The following is an 18,931-nucleotide window of genomic DNA, read 5'->3' as shown; positions in this document are numbered from 1 at the left end:
CCCCGCCGCTGGACCATTGGCGCCGGCGGGATCGGGGGTGCGCGCGACGCCGGCCTTTCGGGGAGGGCGGGGCTTGGAGCCGGGCTGCGCTCCCGCCCGCGCTCTGCCTCTGCCCCGCCCCCGGACGCGCAGCCCTCAGCCCCTCTGCGGCGCGGCGGCGGCGGGAGGGGGCGCGGGGCGCGCGCGTGGGCGTGGCCGGCGGGCGTGGCTGGCGAGCGGCAGGAGGCGGGGCGGCGAGCGCTGTCGCAGTGAAAGCCGGAGCGGCGGCGGCGGCGGCGGGGACGGCGGCGGAGGCTGCCCGGCGGCTGTGCGCGCGTGTGGGGCGCAGGCTCGGCGGCGGCGGCCCGTCTGGAGCGGTCGCTGCGAGGACGACAGCTGCAGCGGGGGAGGCGCGGCCGGGGCTGCGCGCTCCGCGGAGCCGGCGGGGCCGGGAACAGGTGATCCCAGCGGGAGCCCCGCGCCCTACCGAGTTGGAGGGGCGGGAGCCCGCGCTCCCGGGCGCAGCTGCAGCCGCTCAGCCGCGGCTCCGGACTCGGGCATCCCTGCGCTCTCGGGGGTCCGGGGAAGCCCCCTACCCCCGCAGGCTCGGAAGTGCCTTCTCCTGCTCCCTGGCCGCTCCCGGCGCCCGCTCGGCGGCGGAGAAAGTTGTGGACGTGTCCCGATAGTCGAACCGGGCGCTGTCGCGACCGGGCTGGGTGTGCGCGCGCTCGGGGCGGCGCTGACACGCCAGCCCCCCATCACCTCGGTCCCCTCCGGAAACTGCTTCTGAAGCTGAAACTTTGGGCGCCGACCAGCGCAGGCGGGAGCCCGGGGGGCGGAGGGCGGCTCGGTGCGGGCCTGCGGGCGCCCCTCGGCGCGGACAGCCGGGACGCCGCGGACGGCATGTGACGGCCCCGGAGGCCGCAGCGCGGGAAGGCGCGGGCCCCGGCGCGGCGGGGAGGGCTCGGCCGGAGGGGAGGCTGCGGCGCGCGGCCGGTCGCTGCGGGCCCGGGCCCCGAGCCGTGCCGCTCCGCTCGCCCGGGCCCCGCCGAGGCCGCTGCGCCCCCGCCTCCTCGCGGGAGGACTCACTCCAAACTCCCTGAACTTCGGGGACAGTCCCCCGAAGCGGCGAAACTCTCAGGGTTGGCAGCCCTGCCCAGGGATCCCCATCCCGGGCGGCGCTCCGGACGCCCTCTCCTCACCGCGGCCCCGCAGACACGTGCCTGGACTCCGAGGGCCTCTGGAGCCCCCGGCCCGGCCAAGATGCTCATGAGGAAAGTGCCCGGCTTCGTCCCGGCCTCCCCGTGGGGGCTGCGGCTGCCGCAGAAGTTCCTCTTCCTCCTCTTCCTCTCGGGCCTCGTCACCCTGTGCTTCGGGGCCCTCTTCCTGCTGCCCCACTCCTCTCGCCTCAAGCGCCTCTTCCTGGCCCCCCGGACCCAGCAGCCTGGCCTGGAGGTGGTGGCCGAAATCGCCGGCCATGCCCCAGCCCGCGAGCAGGAGCCGCCTCCCAACCCGGCCCCTGCCGCGCCGGCCCCGGGCGAGGATGACCCCAGCAGCCGGGCCAGTCCCCGCCGCAGGAAAGGGGGGCTGCGGCGCACCCGCCCCACCGGGCCCCGCGAGGAGGCCACGGCGGCCCGGGGCAATAGCATCCCGGCCTCCAGGCCCGGGGACGAGGGCGTCTCTTTCCACTTTGACTTCAACGCATTCCGGAGCCGCCTCCGCCACCCGGTCCTGGGAATGAGGGCGGATGAGAGTCAGGAGCCCCAGAGCCGAGTGCGAGCCCAGCGGGAGAAAGTCAAGGAGGTATGAACTCAGCCCCCACAATTCTTCCCACCAATTGCCCCCACTAAGGAGAAGATCCTCTTTCCCTTGCCTCAGTCACTCCTGGTCCCGGTGCTCCCACCCCTTTCCCTTGCCTCAGTCACTCCTGGTCCCGGGTCTACTTATGGCCCTGCAGACTACACTTTGCACCTTCCCCTTTCCTCCCAAGTGTCCCACCTTCTCTCCTCCCTACACAGTTTCCCACCACTCGGGTCAGTGAATCGTCCCCACCGTGACAGATGGCAACTGAACCCCTAGACCAACTGCCCCCTCACTCCCAGACTCTGGTCTGTCCTGTCCAACCTCCAGCCCCAGTGAGCCCCACTCCTTCCCTTTGCGGAGTTGCTAATGAGAGAGGAGTTCAGGTTTCTTAGTGCACCCGCTGTTTGCATTTATGGACACAGAGTCACTGGTTCCATTCTTTTTCACTGTGTAATCTTAAGTCCAAAACCCCTGTAGGACCTGCTTACCTGAAAACCCAGGATTTAAGGGGATATTTGGTGTCCTGCAAATATTTTGTAATCTAGTAAGCAACCTACAAACCAGAGGATATTGTGCATTCTGTTTCTATTGAGCTTTGGAACAATTGTACACGATTGTACATAATTGCATGTGATGCAGGAAGAGATGATAAAGCAGTGGTCATGTTACGGAAGCTCCGAGGTTATTGGCTTAATGAAGCAGGTCTTGAGCTGGTTCCCTGTAGGGATTGTACGAGGAGGGATTTAGAAGGATCACTTTAAGTCTGAATCTTAGTTTAAGAAATCAGAAGCAAACACAAGCCTCACAAGGCTTGAAGACAGTTGCCAGTTTGCTACTGCTGACTAAATATTCTGCTGGACCACTGTTAGAACTGCCTGCGTGCGGATGGTGCCCAGCAATGCAGAGGGGGCTGCAGTGACACCCCCAGGCCACGAGGGGGCCGTGGGCAAGCTGTGGGCCAGGGTCTCCTCCGTAGATGCTCTCCTCCCTAGATGCTCTCCCCTCCCCATGGACTCAAAGGAAAGAAAGGGCTGCTTTTGCCTGGACTTTTGATTTGCTGCAAAGAAGTCAGCAGGTCGGCCCTGATTTCCAGGAAGAGCAGGCAGCAAGGATCAGGACCTGCTCTGTCAAGACCTGCTCAGAGCCGATGGAGAGCTTAGCCAGATTATCCCCTTCTCCTTGTCTGAACTATTCTCCCTTCCAGCACCCACCTCTCTTCCACTTTTTATCTCTGCTGTTACTTTGTTTGGAGACTTAACTAGCAATCACAGGATATTTTGTGAAGTTACAATAGGAAGCCACAAGGAAGCTGAGTGAGTGCTTGGTGTGTATGTGTGTGTGTGTGCATGTTTGTGTGCTCTCAGTTTCCAGATTCCTGTTGAAATCTCAGGTTGATTGAAAGCTGGAACTTGCAGTAGCTAAGTAAGGGGCATTAATTTCTCCCTTTCTTGTTAAGGAACTAAGCTGTTGAATACTCAAAAGCACCACCCATAGCTCTTTCTCAAAGCTGCTTCTGAGCACAGTGGCTCTTTTTGCCCCTCTCGGCCTCCTAGGAGGGCAGTGACCCCCGGGAAATTACATATAAATTGCATGCATGCTGTTTTTCATGGGGCATCCAGAGGTGCTATCGGATTTTCAAACTGCCCAAAGGGTTAAGAATTAACTACCGTCCTCCTCAGAAGAGATACTCTCTGTGTTTGCACTTAGATGGTGGTCCATTTCCGAATGCCTGGGGCTGGGAGTCACGGCAAGAAGGGCGGGCTGGCTAGTAGGGAACTTGATTTTCCCTCTCTGTGTAAGACAGTTTCTTTTGCCAGCAGAGTCTTGGATGATGCTTGCTGGAGTGACTGGAGGGCGGTAAGAGGGGTGAGGATTCTGTGCTTTGCAGGCGGGTATAAAATATGTGATGGGAGAAGGTCTAAGTTGGTGGCCGGATGTCTGGATCTTTCTATCTGGCATCTTCCTGCACCCCCTGGTACTAGCTGGAGGCATGCTGCATGTACTTGGAGCTAGCCCTCTCTTACTAATCTTGAAGACCTTAAGCTTCTCAGAATGGAGAGGACTGGTTTCTGTGTTTTGAAAGCTATTGACTCTTCAGGCTTCCTGCCACTGACCACGCTCCCATTACAACCCGAAAGATGTAGAGTGGTTTTTGGTTTGGTTGTTAACACAGTTACCATTCCTGCTGTCCCACCCCAGGAAGAACGCATATGATGGTTGCTGGAGGATGTCTTTATTTCCTTCACATTTAAATTCTATCTGCGTCATGCCCAGGGGTAGATCATTTTAGAAAGGTGCCTGTTTTCACAAAAGGGACTGTTGCTTTCCTCTCTGGTTTGTTTATTTCCAGACATGGATTGATTAAATCCAAGGAACAGAGGGGGAGCTGGCATCAGATAAAAAAAGGCCCTGTTCTTATAAGATTTTAAAGTGAAAGTAAATATCAGGAGAGAGTCAGAGAGGGTGATAAATGAGCATGAGTGAAAACTGGACTCTTGGACTCTGGATCAACACCGTGTATTCATGAGCATCCCGAGAGATGGACATGGTCACCAGGTCTGTGTTGATAAGATGGTTGAGGCTGCAGGTTCTGGACATGCATACGTCAGGAAACACTCTGTCACTAGAATCAACTATTTTTCCTCACTTTCCAATTTTGGAACCTTGGCAAAAGCAATGTGGTGGAGAGGGGAGACCCACAGAACATGGGTTGGAGTTTCAGCTCACTCTCAACTGTCTGACTTTGGGCAAGCCACCTCTCCTTCCTGGACCTTCTTGTACAATGGGGTGAGGGAGAGGAGAATAAGCTGGTTATAGACCCTCTTGCTTCTGGCCCTGGCCCCTAAGTGAGCTGCCAGTCTGGTCAGGGACTCCATAGCAGCTGGGCTTTCCGAACTCTGTTTTGAGATATCTTGTACTGGAAGTCAGGGACAATGGTGTGGTGGTAGTGGTGGTGTTGATGGGGTCGTGATATTCACTGCTGTATCTCTGTCTGGCACCTAGCCAAGAGTAGACATTAAGGCTGTTGATTAAGTTAATTATTCCCATTACCCTCAGCTTGGAATCATGAAGAGTAAAGGTGTTGGCTAGAATGTAAAGGGGTGAAGGCTTGGTAGTAGCCTTGCCTTTCAGATCTGAGGATAATATAGGAAATGGGGGATGTCATTCATAGGCGGGTTTCCTATGGATTCAAGTTCAAACAAACTTGTCTCACACATGGAAATGTACAGCTTTTTCGGGTTATATCTCAGTGGAAGAATTCAGACTGCCCTGGGTCCTCCCCATGATTCTTGGTTGTGTTTTTGTTGTTGTTTGTGTTTGTGTTTGTTTTGTTTTGTTTTTTAAGGCGGAGTCTTGCTCTGTCGCCGAGGCTGCAGTGCAGTGGTGTGGTCTTGGCTCACTGCAGCCTCCGCCTCCCAGGTTCCAGGTTCAAGTGATTCTCATGACTTAACCTCCCAAGTAACTGGGATTACAGGTGCCCCACCACGCCTGGCTAATTTTTGTATTTTTAGTAGAAACGGGGTTTTGCTGTGTTGGCCAGGCTGGTCTCGATCTCCTGACCTCAGGTGATCCGCTCGCCTCAGCCTCCCAAAGTGCTGAGATTACAGGCACGAGCCTCCGCGCACGGCCAGTGCTTGGTTGTTGTTCCGGGGAACCTGTTCCTTCCAGTGAAGGGGGCTTGTTATAAAAGGGAATTAGGCTGGCTGGGGCACTGAGAACGCGTTGGAACTTGCCCTTGACCATATGGTGTTTTCAAACAAACCACAGAAAGGGCTCCTTCCTCTGGTCAGATGCAGCACCAGCACCACTCCAGAGTGCAGGGCTGGGTGAGGAAAATGTGGATTGAATTTCCCCACCTTCCCTGTGCTGTTGGCCCCGTGTTCTTATAAACCACTGTATGCCGCAGTTCTGTTAAGAATCCAAGCTGGGTCAAGTCGTAGCTGTTCCATCAACTCTGATTGGAAATTCCTGTTTATTACTGGACCTCAGTCTTCATGGTAAAACCAAGAGGTTGTCATTTAGGGGACCCTTCTGTCTCCTCCACTTCCACCTCTTTACTGTTTTGTTTATGGATTTGCCCAAGCACCTAGAATAGGGTCTGACATTTAGTTGGAACTCAGATACTTGAATGAATGGCTACATTAAAGATGTATAAACTAACAGTTAAGGTTGCTAGTGGCCGAGGCTGGGTCTTCTCCCTCAGGGTACCTGGAATTCCAAGGAGCCTCAAAGTAAGAGCTCTAGTCAGGTTTAGAAGCTCAGCAGCTCAGTGACCCAGCAGGCCTTTCAGAAGTTGCAGCAATTTTCCAAGGGCAAATCTGACTTGAGGGAGTGGAGGTGGCACCCATGAGTAAAATCTCTCATGCCTAGATAGCAGGCATCGAAGGGTGCCTGTGATTTGGCAGGGAGTGCCCCAGCTCTTGCCCTCTGTGCCTGCTGCATTCAGCCACCAGGGTATTGCTGGTTATGATATGTGACAGTGTCTGAATAAGTCATCTTGGCAAATGATCTTTGCTCCCCATTGACGGGCTGGTTCGTTAGTCATGTGTGGTTTTTTTGTGGTTTCTCTGTATATCTGATTTATCGTCACTAGTGCCAGGGACAGGTAGGAAAATTAAAAGGCTTTGTAGCATGTGAATCGGAGCCTGTGAGATGTTCAGGATAATTAATATTAGGAGCAGCTCAGATTTAAATAGCTTTCCTTCAAAGAGCTCTGTTTGAGTTGCAAATCCATTCAAGATCCTTTCCATCCTCCCTGATCCTTCAGTCTCTTCGGTTTCCCTCTTGTCCTGCTCTACAGTACATTTAACATCGGTGGAGACTGGCCTGTAATAACTGAACAGGCCCCTTGGAAAACCCTTACGTCCTCAGCCCAGCTACACGCCGCCTCCTTCTGTAGGACAGAGTGTGCGGTTGAGTAAAGCTTAGTAGTTGTCCCTACCAGGTATACAACTTAACTCCCACATGTTGGTTGAGTCTCTGCTTTCATTTCCAGTTGTACCATTTGAGGGAATTAGGCATTCCAGGAGCAGTTGCTTCTCAGGCTCCGTATTCTTAACTCTGTCTTTAGTGTTAGAACTAGAAACAAATAGAAGGACGATTTTTAAAAGTCGCTGCCTATTTCACAGTACAGTTAGCAGAGGGAGGAGGGGGTAAGAATATAGATTCTTCCGTGGTTTTCACGGTGACTGATTTACATCCGAGTTCAAGAAATGCTTTTTCTCTAGCTTTCCCGGAAGACGGATCCATTACTCCACCAAAAATAAATATTGTGATATGTATCAGGCATACTTTGCTCAAAGGGACTTACATCTTTTCTCTTATTGAAAAAAATAAATCAGGCTTGCAGATTGTAAAGCCTCCGTGCAGGGAGCTTCTTGGTAATCCAGGTGAGCACCCAGCCTTGTGGATACTGACTCTGGCTTGGAAAAGAAACCTCTCTTTGCATCCTAAGTTGAATCTGTGTTAGAGGAAGTGTTGGGAGCTTTATGCTCTCCCTGCATTGCTTTCATTGATGAAATTGGGAAGGGTTTCCCAAGGGAATGACGGAGGTAGGATAGTTGCCTCAGGCGAGCTCGTGGATTTATGATTACATTACTTGAAAATAGGGGCCATTCATGGAGCAGGGACAAGTTCGTGAGTCAAGGATTATTATTCCAGTTCTGTGCACCTGCAGTCCAAAAAGACCAGGCTCATCCAAACAATAAGCCCTGGTTCTTGATTCCCTACTATTCCTGGACCAAGCAAGGCCTTTATGCATAAGCATTTGCATAATTTGGGGAAAAGAAACAACAAATATTCTTAGCTCTATATTTCCATGCAGATGATGGTAAGAAGCCAAATTGGAGACTCCTCAAAGAATTCCAGGGACTCAAGGACCTTAGCCCCCTCCCTCTTCCTCCTCACTCCCCCTTCACTCTGGGGGCTGGTCAGTAGCTCTGACAGCAGGGTTTTGGATATCTTAAATGTAGAGTTGATACAACTGAGATTGCTGTTAAGTCAGACCTGCTTTGGTGTCGCCGCTCTCAAAGAGAAAGGAAGCCACAGAGACCACAGCCTCAGTGTGGGGACTCAATTGCAGGTGTTTCCTCTCCTAGAAGGCTGTTGCCTAAGATTTGATTGAGAGCTCCCCACACTTGGCAGGCAGGTAGTCAGAACAGTTCTTACTCTGAATTTCTTGGAATCTTCTTTAATTAAAGGCTACCACCAGGGCAATTGTCCATCTGTTTTAGTGCAGTACCTTTAGTGGTAACTTTTACAGAAGAAACTTTGATATATTGATTAGTGCCCGCCTTGATAGATGATCAATAATTGTGCTTTTATCTGGCATCTTCTGGGAGTCAGCTGCTCCCAAGGTGAACCTTCCGGGCAAACAATTGTCACTAAATAGCAACCATTCTCAATGGCCAAATAACAGGAAGTTTTTCTCTCCTCCTCACACCTCTGCCATCTTCTTAAGCCTCATGCTGAACACAAATCATTCTTGCTGGCCTCATGGTCACCATAAAATCCACTGTGGATGCGGCAATGTCCTGTTGAGGCTGATGGGATGTATCACGAAGACTGTTTGCTTCCCAGCTTCTGTTCTTTATGATCTCGTCTTAGTTTTTACACAACCACCTTGTGTTGTAGCTACTATTTATTTAAGTATAATTAATTAATACATATAGTGAAATGCACAGAATTTTTTTTTTTTTTTTTTTTTGAGACGGAGTCTTGCTCTGTCTCCCAGGCTGGAGTGCGGTGGCACAATCTCTGCTCACTGCAACCTCCACCTCCCGGGTTCAAGCGATTCTCCTGCCTCAGCCTCCTGAGTACCTGGCACTACAGGTGCGTGCCACCATACCCAGCTGATTTTGTATTTTTAGTAGAGACGGGGGTTTGCCATGTTGACCAGGCTGGTTATGAACTCCTGACCTCAGGTGATCCACCTGCCTTGGCCTCTCAAAGTGCTGGGATTACAGGCGTGAGCCATACCCGGCCAAATGCACAGATCTTAAATATACAGTTTGCTGTATTTTCAGAAATGCAGAAAACCGTGTAGACCACAGTCCTATCATACACAGAACATTTCCATCATCGCAGAAAGTTCCTCTGCTCCTTGACAGACGATTAACCCATCATCAGCCTCTCATCTAGCCTTAATCACTGTCTTGATTGCTATCAGCTGAGATTAGTTTTTGCCTGTTCTAGAATTTCAGAAAAATGGAGTAGTAAGCCAGGTACAGTGGCTCATGCCTGTAATCCCAGCATTTTGGGAGGCTAAGGGGGGAGAATCACATGAAGATAGGAGTTCAAGACTGGCTTGGGCAACATAGCAAGACTCCCTCTCTCTCTCTCTCTCTCTCTCTCTCTCTCTCTATATATATATATAATACACATATATATATAAAATAATCAGGTGTGGTAGTGTACACCTGTGTTCCCAGCTACTCAGGAGGTGGGTAGATTCATTGAGCCCACGAGTCTGAAGCTATAGTGAGTTTTGATCAAGCCACTGCACTCCAGACTGGGTGACAGAGCGAGACCCTGTCTCAAAAAAAAAAAAAAAAAAGAGAAAAAAAAAGTAAAAAATAAGTGGAATAGTACAGTACATGACCTATGGAAAAGGCTTCGTTCATTGAAGACAGTAATGAAATTGATCCATATTGTGTGTATCAGTACTTCATTCCTTTTTATTGTTGAGATGTATTCCATTGTATGATTATACCCCAATTTGTTTATTCATTCACCTGTTGGCCTTTTGAGTTGTTCTGGCTATTGTGAATAAAGCTGCTATAAACATTTTATGTAGAAGTCTATGTGTGAGCCTATGTTTTCATTTATTTTGTATAACTAGGAGTGGAATTACTAGCTCATAGAGCAGATGTGTGATTGACTTTATAAGAAACTGGAAGCACTTTCCCCAAGTAGTTAGACCATTTTATATGCCACCAGCAATATGTGAGAGTTCTGCATCCTTGCTGACACTTGTTATTGTCAACCTTTTTAGGTTTAGCTATTCAAGATGGTGTGTAGTGACAGTTTGTTGTGGCTTTAATTTTTGTTTCCCTGTTAACTGTTGACATTGAATGTCCTTTCATGTGTTTATTTGCTATTTCTTTTTTTTTTTGAGATGGAGTCTCGCTCTGTCACCCAGGCTGGAGTACAGTGGTGTGATCTTGGGTCACTGCACACTCCGCCTCCCAGGTTCACACCATTCTCCTGTTCCAGCCTCCTGAGTAGCTGGGACTACAGGCACCCACCGCCACACCCAGCTAATTTTTTGTATTTTTAGTAGAGACGAGGTTGCACTGTGTTAGCCAGGCTGGTCTTGATCTCCTGACCTCAAGTGATCCTCCTGCCTTGACCTCCCAAAGTGCTGGGATTACAGGTGTGAGCCACCGTGCCAGCCATTTATTTGTTATTTCTATATCTCTCTTATAGATGTCTATTTAAAACTTTTGTTCCTTTTTAATGTCAAAAACTGGTCTGTTTACTGTCTTATTGAATCGCAAGAATTCTTTACATATTTTAGATACAAGTTCTTTAGCAGATATATGTATTATAAATGTTTATTCCCAGTCTGTGGCTTGTCTTTTCGTTTTCTTAATGGTGTCACTCAAAGAGCAGAAGTTTTAATTTTTATAAAGGCCAGTGAATCAGTGTTTTCCTTTTGATGAGTGCTTTCTATATCTACTTAAAAAAAAAACTTTGCCTACCCCAGGTTATGAATATTTTTTAATTCCAGAAGCTTGATCATTTCAGTTTTTACATTTAGGTCTTTCATTGACTTCAAGTTAATTTTGTATATGATGTAAGGTAGGAGTTAAAGTTCACTGTTTTCTATTTAGATGTCCAGTTGTTTAGCACTATTGTTGAAAAAAACTTTCCCTGCTGAATTGCTTTGATACCTTCGTTGGACTAATTGACTGTATACATATGGTTTTGTTTCTGGACTCTTCCACTCTACTGATTTATCTTTTATGTCAATCCATGCTTGCTTGCTTGCTTGCTTTTTTTTTTCTTTTTGACAAAGTCTCGCTTTGTCACCCAGGCTGGAGTGCAGTGGTGTGATCTCAGCTCACTCCACCTCCCGGATTCAAGCAGTCTTCCTGTCTCAGCCTCCCAAGTAGCTGAGACTACAGGCATGAGCCACCACGCCCGACTAAGTTTTGTATTTTTAGTAGAGACAGGGTTTTACCATGTTGGCCAAGCTGGTCTTGAACTCTTGACCTCAAGTGATTTGCCTGCCTCGGCCTCCCAAAGTGCTGGGATTACAGGCGTGAGCCACTGTGCCCAGCCAATCCATGCTTTCTTCATGCTGTAGCCTCATAGTAAGTCTTGAAAACCGGTAGTGTGATTCCTCCATCTTTGATCTTCTTTTTCAAAATAGCTTTGGCCATTGTAGTTCCTTTGCATGTCTGTATACATTTGAGAACAAATTTGTCACTTTTCATGAAAAATCTTGCTGGGAGGCTGGGCATGGTGGCTCACATCTACAATCCCAGCATTTTGGAAGGCCAAGATGGGTAGATGGATTGAGCCCAGGAGTTCCAGACCAGCCTGGGCAACATGGCAAAACCCAATCTCTAAAAAATAAAATAAAATAAAATAAAGTAAAAAAAAATAGCCAGGCATGATGGTATGCAACTATAGTTCCTGCTCCTGGAAAGGCTGGGAGGTGGGAGGATCGCTTGAGCCTAATGAGGTTGAGACTGCAGTTAGCCATTATTGCAACACTGTACTCCAGCCTGGGCAACAGAGTAAAACAAAACAAAACAAAACAAAAAAAAACCTTGCTGAGATTTTGACTGAGTTTGTCTTGAATCCATAGATCAAATTGGAGAGAGTTGTTATCTTAACAATACTGGGTCTTTCATTCTATGAATGTAATATCTCTGTCCATTTATTTAGATTTTCTTTAATTTCTCTCAACAGTGTTTTATAGTGTTTATGTTCAAGAGAGCTTGAACATATTTTATTAACTGTATCTGTTTTACTTTTTAAATACTGTAAATGATATTCTTTATTCTTATTTTTAAATATTTTAAAATTTTCATTTATTTTTATTTTTATTTTTGAGACAGAGTTTCGCTCTTGTTGCCCAGGCTGGAGTGCAATGGCGTGATCTCAGTTCGCTGCAACCTCTGCCTCCCGGGTTCAAGCAATTCTCCTGCCTCAGCCTCCCAAGTAGCTGAGATTACAGGTGCACACCACCACACCTGGCTAATTTTTGTATTTTTAGTAGAGACGGGATTTCACCATGTTGGTCAGGCTGGTCTCAAACCCCTGACCTCAGGTGATCCGTCTGCCCCTGCCTCCCAAAGTGCTGGGATTATAGGCATGAGCCACCACACCCAGCCATTTTTAAAATTTTAATAGCTTTTGGAGTACAAGTGGTCTTTGGTTACATGGATGAATTACATAGCGGTGAATTCTGGTATTTTAGTGCCCCCTTAACCCAACTAGTATAGATTGTGCTCAATATATAGGGTTTTTAAAAATCCCTCCCCCTTCTGAGTCTCCAGAGTCTGTTATATCACTTTGTATGCCTTTGTATAATCATTACTTAGCTCCCATTTATAAGTGAGAACATACAGTATTTGGTTTTCCATTCCTAAGTTACTTCACTTAGAATAATGGCCTCCTGCTACATCCAAGTTGCTGCAAAAGATGTTATTTCAGTCCTTTTCATGGCTGAGTAGTATTCCATGGTATATATATACTACGTTTTCTTTATCCACTCGTTGGCCAGTGGACACTTAGGTTGGTTCCATATCTTTGCAATTGTGAATTGTGCTGTAGTAAACGTGTGTACATGTGTCTTTTTTCATGTAATGACTTCTTTTTATTTGAGTAGATACCCAGTAGTGGGATTGCAGGATCGAATGGTAAATCTACTTATAGTTCTTTAAGGAATCTCTATACTGTTTTCCATAGAGGCTGTACTAATTTATATTCCTACCAGCAGTGTATTAGTGTTCCCTTTTCACCACATCAATGCCAATATCTGTTGTTTTTTGACTTTTTAATAATGTCATTCTTGCAGGAGTAAGGTGGTATCTCATTGTAGTTTTAATTTGCATTTCCCTGATGATAAGTGATGTATAGCATTTTTCATAGTTTCTTGACCGTTTGTGTATCTTTTTTTTGAGAAATGTCTACTCATGTCATTTGCCCACTTTATTAATTAATTAATTTACTTTGAGACAGGGTCTCCCTCTATCACCCAGGCTGGAGTGCAGTGGTGCGATCTTGGCTCATTGCAGCCTCTGCCTCCCGGGTTCAAGTAATTCTTGTGCCTCAGCCTCCTGAGCATCCGGGATTACAGGCATGTACCACCATGCCCGGTTAATTTTTTTGTATTTTTAGAAGAGACGGGGTTTTGCCGTGTTGCCCAGGCTGGTCTCACACTCCTGGGCTCAGGAAATCCACCTGCCTCGGCCTCCCAAAGTGCTAGGATTACAGGCATGAGACACTGCACCCAGCCCAGTACTATGTTTAATAGAAGTGGTGAAAGTGGGCACCCTTGTCTTGTTCCAGTTCTTAGGGGGGAATGCCTTAAACTTTTCCCCATTCAGTATGATGTTGGTTATTATGGGTTTGTCATATATGGCTTTTATTATTTTGAGATAAGTCCTTTCTGTGCCTAGTTTGTTGAGAGTTTTTATCATAAAAGGATGCTGGATCTTATTGAATGCTTTTTCTGTAACTATTGAGATGATCATATGGTTTTTGTTTTTAATTCTGTTTATGTGATGTATGACGTTTATTGACTTGTATATGTTAGACCATCCCTGCACCCCTGAAATGAAACCCACTTGATCATGGTGTATTATGTTTTTGATGTGCTGTTGGATTTGGTTAACTTGTATTTTGCTGAGGATTTTTGCATCTGTATTCATCAGGGACATTGATCTGTAGTTTTCCTTATTTTTGTTATGTCCTTTCCTGGTTTTGTTATGAGAGTGATACTGGCTTCATAGAATGATTCAGAGAGGATTTCCTCTTTCTTAATCTTTTGGAATAGTTTCAGTAGCTGGAGTGTAGTGGCACGATCTCTGCTCACTGCAGCCTCCGCCTACTAGGTCCAAGTGATTCTCCTGCCTCAGCTGCCTGAGTAGCTGGGACCACAGGTGCGTGCCACCATGCCTGGCTAATTTTTGTATTTTTTGTAGAGATGGCGTTTCACCATGTTGGCCAGGCTGCCTGGTCTTGAACTCCTGACCTCAAGTAATCCACCCACCTTGGCCTCCCAAAGTGTTGGGATTACAGATGTGAGCCACCGTGTCCAGCCCCAATTCTTTGAATGTCTGATAGAATTCAGCTGTGAATCCATCAAGCCCTGGGCTTTTTTGTATGTGTGTGGCAATTTTAAATTTACTGATTGAATCTTGCTACTTGTTACTGGTCTGTTTAGGGTTTCTGTTTTTTCCTGATTTAATCTAGGAGGGTTGTATGTTTCCAGGAATTTAACAGTTTCCTTAGATTTTTCTAGTTTGTGTGCATAGAGATGTTCGTAGTAGTCACGAATGATCTTTTGTATTTCTGTGGTGTTGGTTATAATACTTGCAGTTTCATTTCTAATTGAGCTTAGTTGAATCTTCTTTTTTTCTTGGTTAATCTAGCTAATGGTCTATCCATTTGAAAAGCTAGTTTATCTTTTCAAAGAACTAGCTTTTTATTTCATCTTTTTTTAATGTTTCAATTTCATTTACTTCTGCTCTGATCTTTGTTATTTCTTTTCCTCTGCTAGCTTTGGGTTTGGTTTGTTATTGTTTCTGTAGTTCCTTGAGAACTACAGAATTGAGGTGTAACATTAGGTTGTCAATTTGTGATCCTTCAGACTTTTTAATGTAGGCATTTAGTGCTATAAACTTTCCTGTTAGCACAGTATACAGAGTTTTGATAACTTGTGTCACTATTATTCGTTTCAAAAAATGTTTGAATTTCCATCTTGATTTTATTGTTAACCCAAAATCACTCAGGAGCAGATTGTTTACTTTTCATGTATTTGTATCATTTTGAGGGTTCCTTTTGGAATTGATTTCTAGCTTTATTCCACTGTGCTCTGAGAAGATACTTGATACAATTTTGATTTTTTTTTTTTTTTTTTTTTTTTTTTTTGAGACGGAGTCTTGCTCTGTCACCAGGCTGGAGTGCAGTGGTGTAGTCTCAGCTCACTGCAACCTCTGCCTCCCAGATTCAGGTGATTTTCCTGCCTCAGCCTCCCAAATACCTGGCATTACAGCTGCATGCCACCATGCCCAGCTAATTTTTGTATTTTTAGTAGAGACGGGGTTTCACCATGTTGGCCAGGATGGTCTCGATCTCTGACCTCATGATCTGCCATCCTCAGATCCCAAAGTGCTGGGATTACAGGCATGAGCCACTGTGCCTGGCCACAATTTCGATTTTTAAAAAAATTTATCGAGACTTGTTTTGTGTCCTATCATATGGTCTGTCTTGGAGAATGTTCCAGGTGCTGATGAGAAGAATGTGTATTCTGCAGTTCTTGGGTAGAATGTTCTGTAAATGTTAGGTCCATTTTTTCTAGAGTATGGTTTAAGTCCCTTATTTCTTTGTTGATCTATCTCAATGATCTGTCTAGCGCTGTCAGTAGAGTATTAAAGTCTCTCACTCATTTCTTAGATCTAGTAGTAATTATTTTATGAATCTGGGAGCTGTAGTGTTAGGTACATATAAATTTAGGATTGTAATATGTTCTTGTTGGATTGATCCTTTTATCATTATGTAATGACCTTCTTTGTCTTTTTTTTTTTTTTTACTATTGTTGCTGAAAAGTCTGTTTTATCAGATACAAGAATAGGTATTCCTGCTTGCTTTTGTTTCCATTTGTGTGGAATCGTTTTCTACCCCTTTACTTTGAGTTTATATGAATCCTTATATGTTAGGTGAGTCTCTTGAAGACAGCAGATATTTGGTTCATATTCTGCCATTCTGCCAATCTGTATCTTTTAAGTGGAGCATTTAGGCCATTTATGTTCAACATTAATACTGAGATATGAGGTGCTGTTCCATTCATCATGTTAATTGTTACCTAGATGCTTGTTTTTCCATTGTGTTACTGTTTTATAGGCTCTGTTTTATGCTTTTGAGAGCTTCTATTTTGGTGCATATCAAGCTTTGGTTTTAAGATTTAGAACTCCTTTTAGCATTCCTTGTGGGGCTGGTCTGGTGGTGACAAATTCCCTCACCATGTAAATGATATTCTTTAAATATTTGTTTTCCAATTGTTTGTTGCCAGTACATAGAAATATAATAGGGTTTTTTTCTGTATATTGATTTTGTATCATATGACCTTATTGAACCCATTTATTATGTGTGTGTGTGTGTATATATATATATGTATATTTTGGTAGCTTTCTTAGGGTCTGTTACGTATATGATCATGTTGTCTATGTCAAGACAGTCTTACTTCTTCCTTTACAGTTTATATGCTTCTTATTTCCTTTTCCTGATTCATTGCACTGACTGGGACTTCCAGTTCAATGTTTAAAAGAAGTAGTGAGAACTGACATCTTTGCCTTATTCTTGATCTCGAGGGAAAAGCACCCAGTTTTTCATCATTAAGTATGATGTTAGATGTAGGTTTTTGGTAGATGCCTTTTATCAAGTTGAAGTTCCCTTTTATTCCTAGTTTGCTGAGGGTTTTTAATCTGTAATGGGATTAAGTTTTGTCACATGCTTTTCCTGCATCTATGGAGATTATATTGTTTTCCTCTTTAATTCAGTTAATATAGTGAATTATATTGATTTTAAAAGAATGCTAGACTGGGTGCATGGTGGCTCACGCCTGTAATCTTAGCACTTTGGGAGGCTGAGGTGGGCAGATTGCCTGAGCTCAGGAGTTTGAGACCAGCCTGGGCAACATGGTAAAACCCCATCTCTACTAAAATACAAAAAATCAGCCAGGCTTTTTGGCACACTCCTGTAGTCCTAGCTATTCGGGAGGCTGGGGCATGAGAATTGCTTGAACTAGGGAGGCAGAGGTTGCAGTGAGCTGAGATCATGCCACTGCACTCCAGCCTAGGCAACAGAGCGAGACTGTCTCAAAAAATAAAAATAAAAAAAAGAATACTAAATCAAACTTGCATTTGATCTTCTAATATTTTTGTTAAGGACTTTTTCATCTATGTTCATGAGGGATATTGGTCTATAGTTTTTTTGGTAAATCCTTTGGTTTTTGGTGTCAACATTATGTTGACCTCATAAAATAAACTGTAAATTGACTTGTATTCCATGTCCCTTTGTTTTCTTTCTTTCCTTTTTTTTTTTTAGATACAGTGTTTCACTATGTTGCCTAGGCTGGCCTCGAACTCCTGGGTTCAAGTGATCCTCCTGTCTCCACTCCAGAGTAGCAAGGACTACAGATGTGTGCCTCCATATACCATGCTCAGCTTCTCTCTTTTCTGAAAGAGTCTGTGGGACACTAATGTTTTCTCTTTCTTAAATATTTCATGGACTTCATCAGTGGAGCATTATATGAAGCCTAGAAGATATTTTTTTGGGGGGGGGGTTAATTATTAATTTAATTATATAACAGATATAGGGTAGTCAGAATTTTTTGTGGCAGTTTTCTCAATATGTATTTCAAGAAATTTGTCTGTTTCATCTAAGTTGTAAAATTTATTGGTCTAAAATTGTTCCTAAGGTTCTCATTTTCTTCCTTCCTTCCTTCCTTCCTTCCTTCCTTCCTTCCTTCCTTCTTTCCTTCCTTCCTTCCTTCCTTCTTCTTTCTTTCCTTTTTTTTTTTTTTTTTGAGACGGAGTGTCGCTCTGCCACCCAGGCTGGAGTGCAGTAGCCGGATCTCAGCTCACTGCAAGCTCCGCCTCCCGGGTTTACGCCATTCTCCTGCCTCAGCCTCCCGAGTAGCTGGGACTACAGGTGCCCGCCACCTCGCCCAGCTAGTTTTTTGTACTTTTTAGTAGAGACGGGGTTTCACCGTGTTAGCCAGAGTGGTCTTGATCTCCTGACCTTGTGATCTACCCGTCTTGGCCTCCCAAAGTGCTGGGATTACAGGCTTGAGCCACTGCGCCCGGCCTCTTTCCTTTCTTTTTTTTTTTTTTTTTTTTGTGAGATGGAGTCTCGCTCTGTCTCCCAGGCTGGAGTGCAATGGTGCAGTCTCAGCTCACTGCAATCTCTGCCTCCCAAGTTCAAGCAATTCTCCTGCCTCAGCCTCCCAAGTAGCTGGGATTACAGGCATGTGCCACCATGCCCAGCTAATTTTGTATTTTTAGTAGAGACAGGGTTTCACCATGTTGATCAGGCTGGTCTCAAACTCCTGACCTCATGTGATCCACCTGCCTTGGCCTCCCAAAGTGCTGGGATTATAGGCATGAGCCACTATACCCAGCCTCATTTTCTTTTTTTTTTTGAGACGGAGTCTTGCTCTGTCGCCCTGGCTGGAGTGCAATGGCTCTATCTTGGCTCACTGCAACCTCCGCCTCCCAGGTTCAAGCAATTCTCCTGCCTCAGCCTCCCAAGTAGCTGGGATTACAGGTGCCTACCACTACACCTGGCTAATTTTTGCATTTTTAGTAGAGATGGGGTTTCACCATGTTGGCCAAGCTGGTTTGGCCTCCCAAAATGTTGGGATTACAGGCGTGAGCCACCACGCCCAGCCCATTTTCTTTTTAATGTTTGTGAGATCTATGGCAGTATTCCTTCTTTCATTCCTGGTATTGGCAATTAGTTTTTCTGTTTCCTTCTTAAAAATAATTTAGCTCAGCTATCGGGGAAACCTGCCCCCAATATTTCAATGTAGGTTCCTTCTATTTTCCATAAGTGTTGGCTGACTGAGAAATAAACAGAAAGAGTACAAAGAGAGGAGTTTTACAGCTGGGCCTCTGGGGGTGACATCACATATCGGTAGGACCGTGATGCCCACCTGAGCTGCAAAACCAGCAAGTTTTTATTAAGGATTTTAAAAGGGGGAGGGGTGTACAAACAGGGAGTAGGTCACAAAGATCACATGCTTCAAAGGGCAAAAGGCAGAACAAAGATCACATGCTTCTGAGGAAACAGGACAAGGGCAAAATCAGAACTACTGATAAGGGTCTATGTTCACCTGTGCACATATTGTCTTGATAAACATCTTAAACAACAGAAAACAGGGTTTGAGAGCAGAGAACCGGTCTGACCA

At 46.0% G+C, this 18,931-nt stretch overlaps 1 protein-coding gene across 3 annotated transcripts in view; it reads left to right on the top strand.

The window, feature by feature from the left end:
* The first annotated feature begins 279 nt into the window (after nucleotides 1–279).
* Nucleotides 280–18,931, top strand: part of MAN1C1 (mannosidase alpha class 1C member 1) — a 191,637-nt gene continuing 172,985 nt past the window's right edge. For 2 of the 3 annotated variants that reach the window (XM_065527407.2, XM_005544389.4), the window contains exon 1: nucleotides 280–1,782. In XM_065527407.2, the coding sequence (XP_065383479.1) occupies nucleotides 1,243–1,782 (540 nt within the window). In that variant the 5' untranslated portion in view covers nucleotides 280–1,242. The remainder of the gene's footprint in view (nucleotides 1,783–18,931) is intronic. The other variant, XM_074016301.1, reaches the window with a different exon arrangement.

This window comes from Macaca fascicularis, chromosome 1 (genome assembly GCF_037993035.2).
Source record: "Macaca fascicularis isolate 582-1 chromosome 1, T2T-MFA8v1.1".
NCBI lineage: Eukaryota > Metazoa > Chordata > Mammalia > Primates > Cercopithecidae > Macaca > Macaca fascicularis.
The sequence above is the reverse complement of the archived record's forward strand: the minus strand, read 5'-3'. Positions and strand labels throughout refer to the sequence as shown.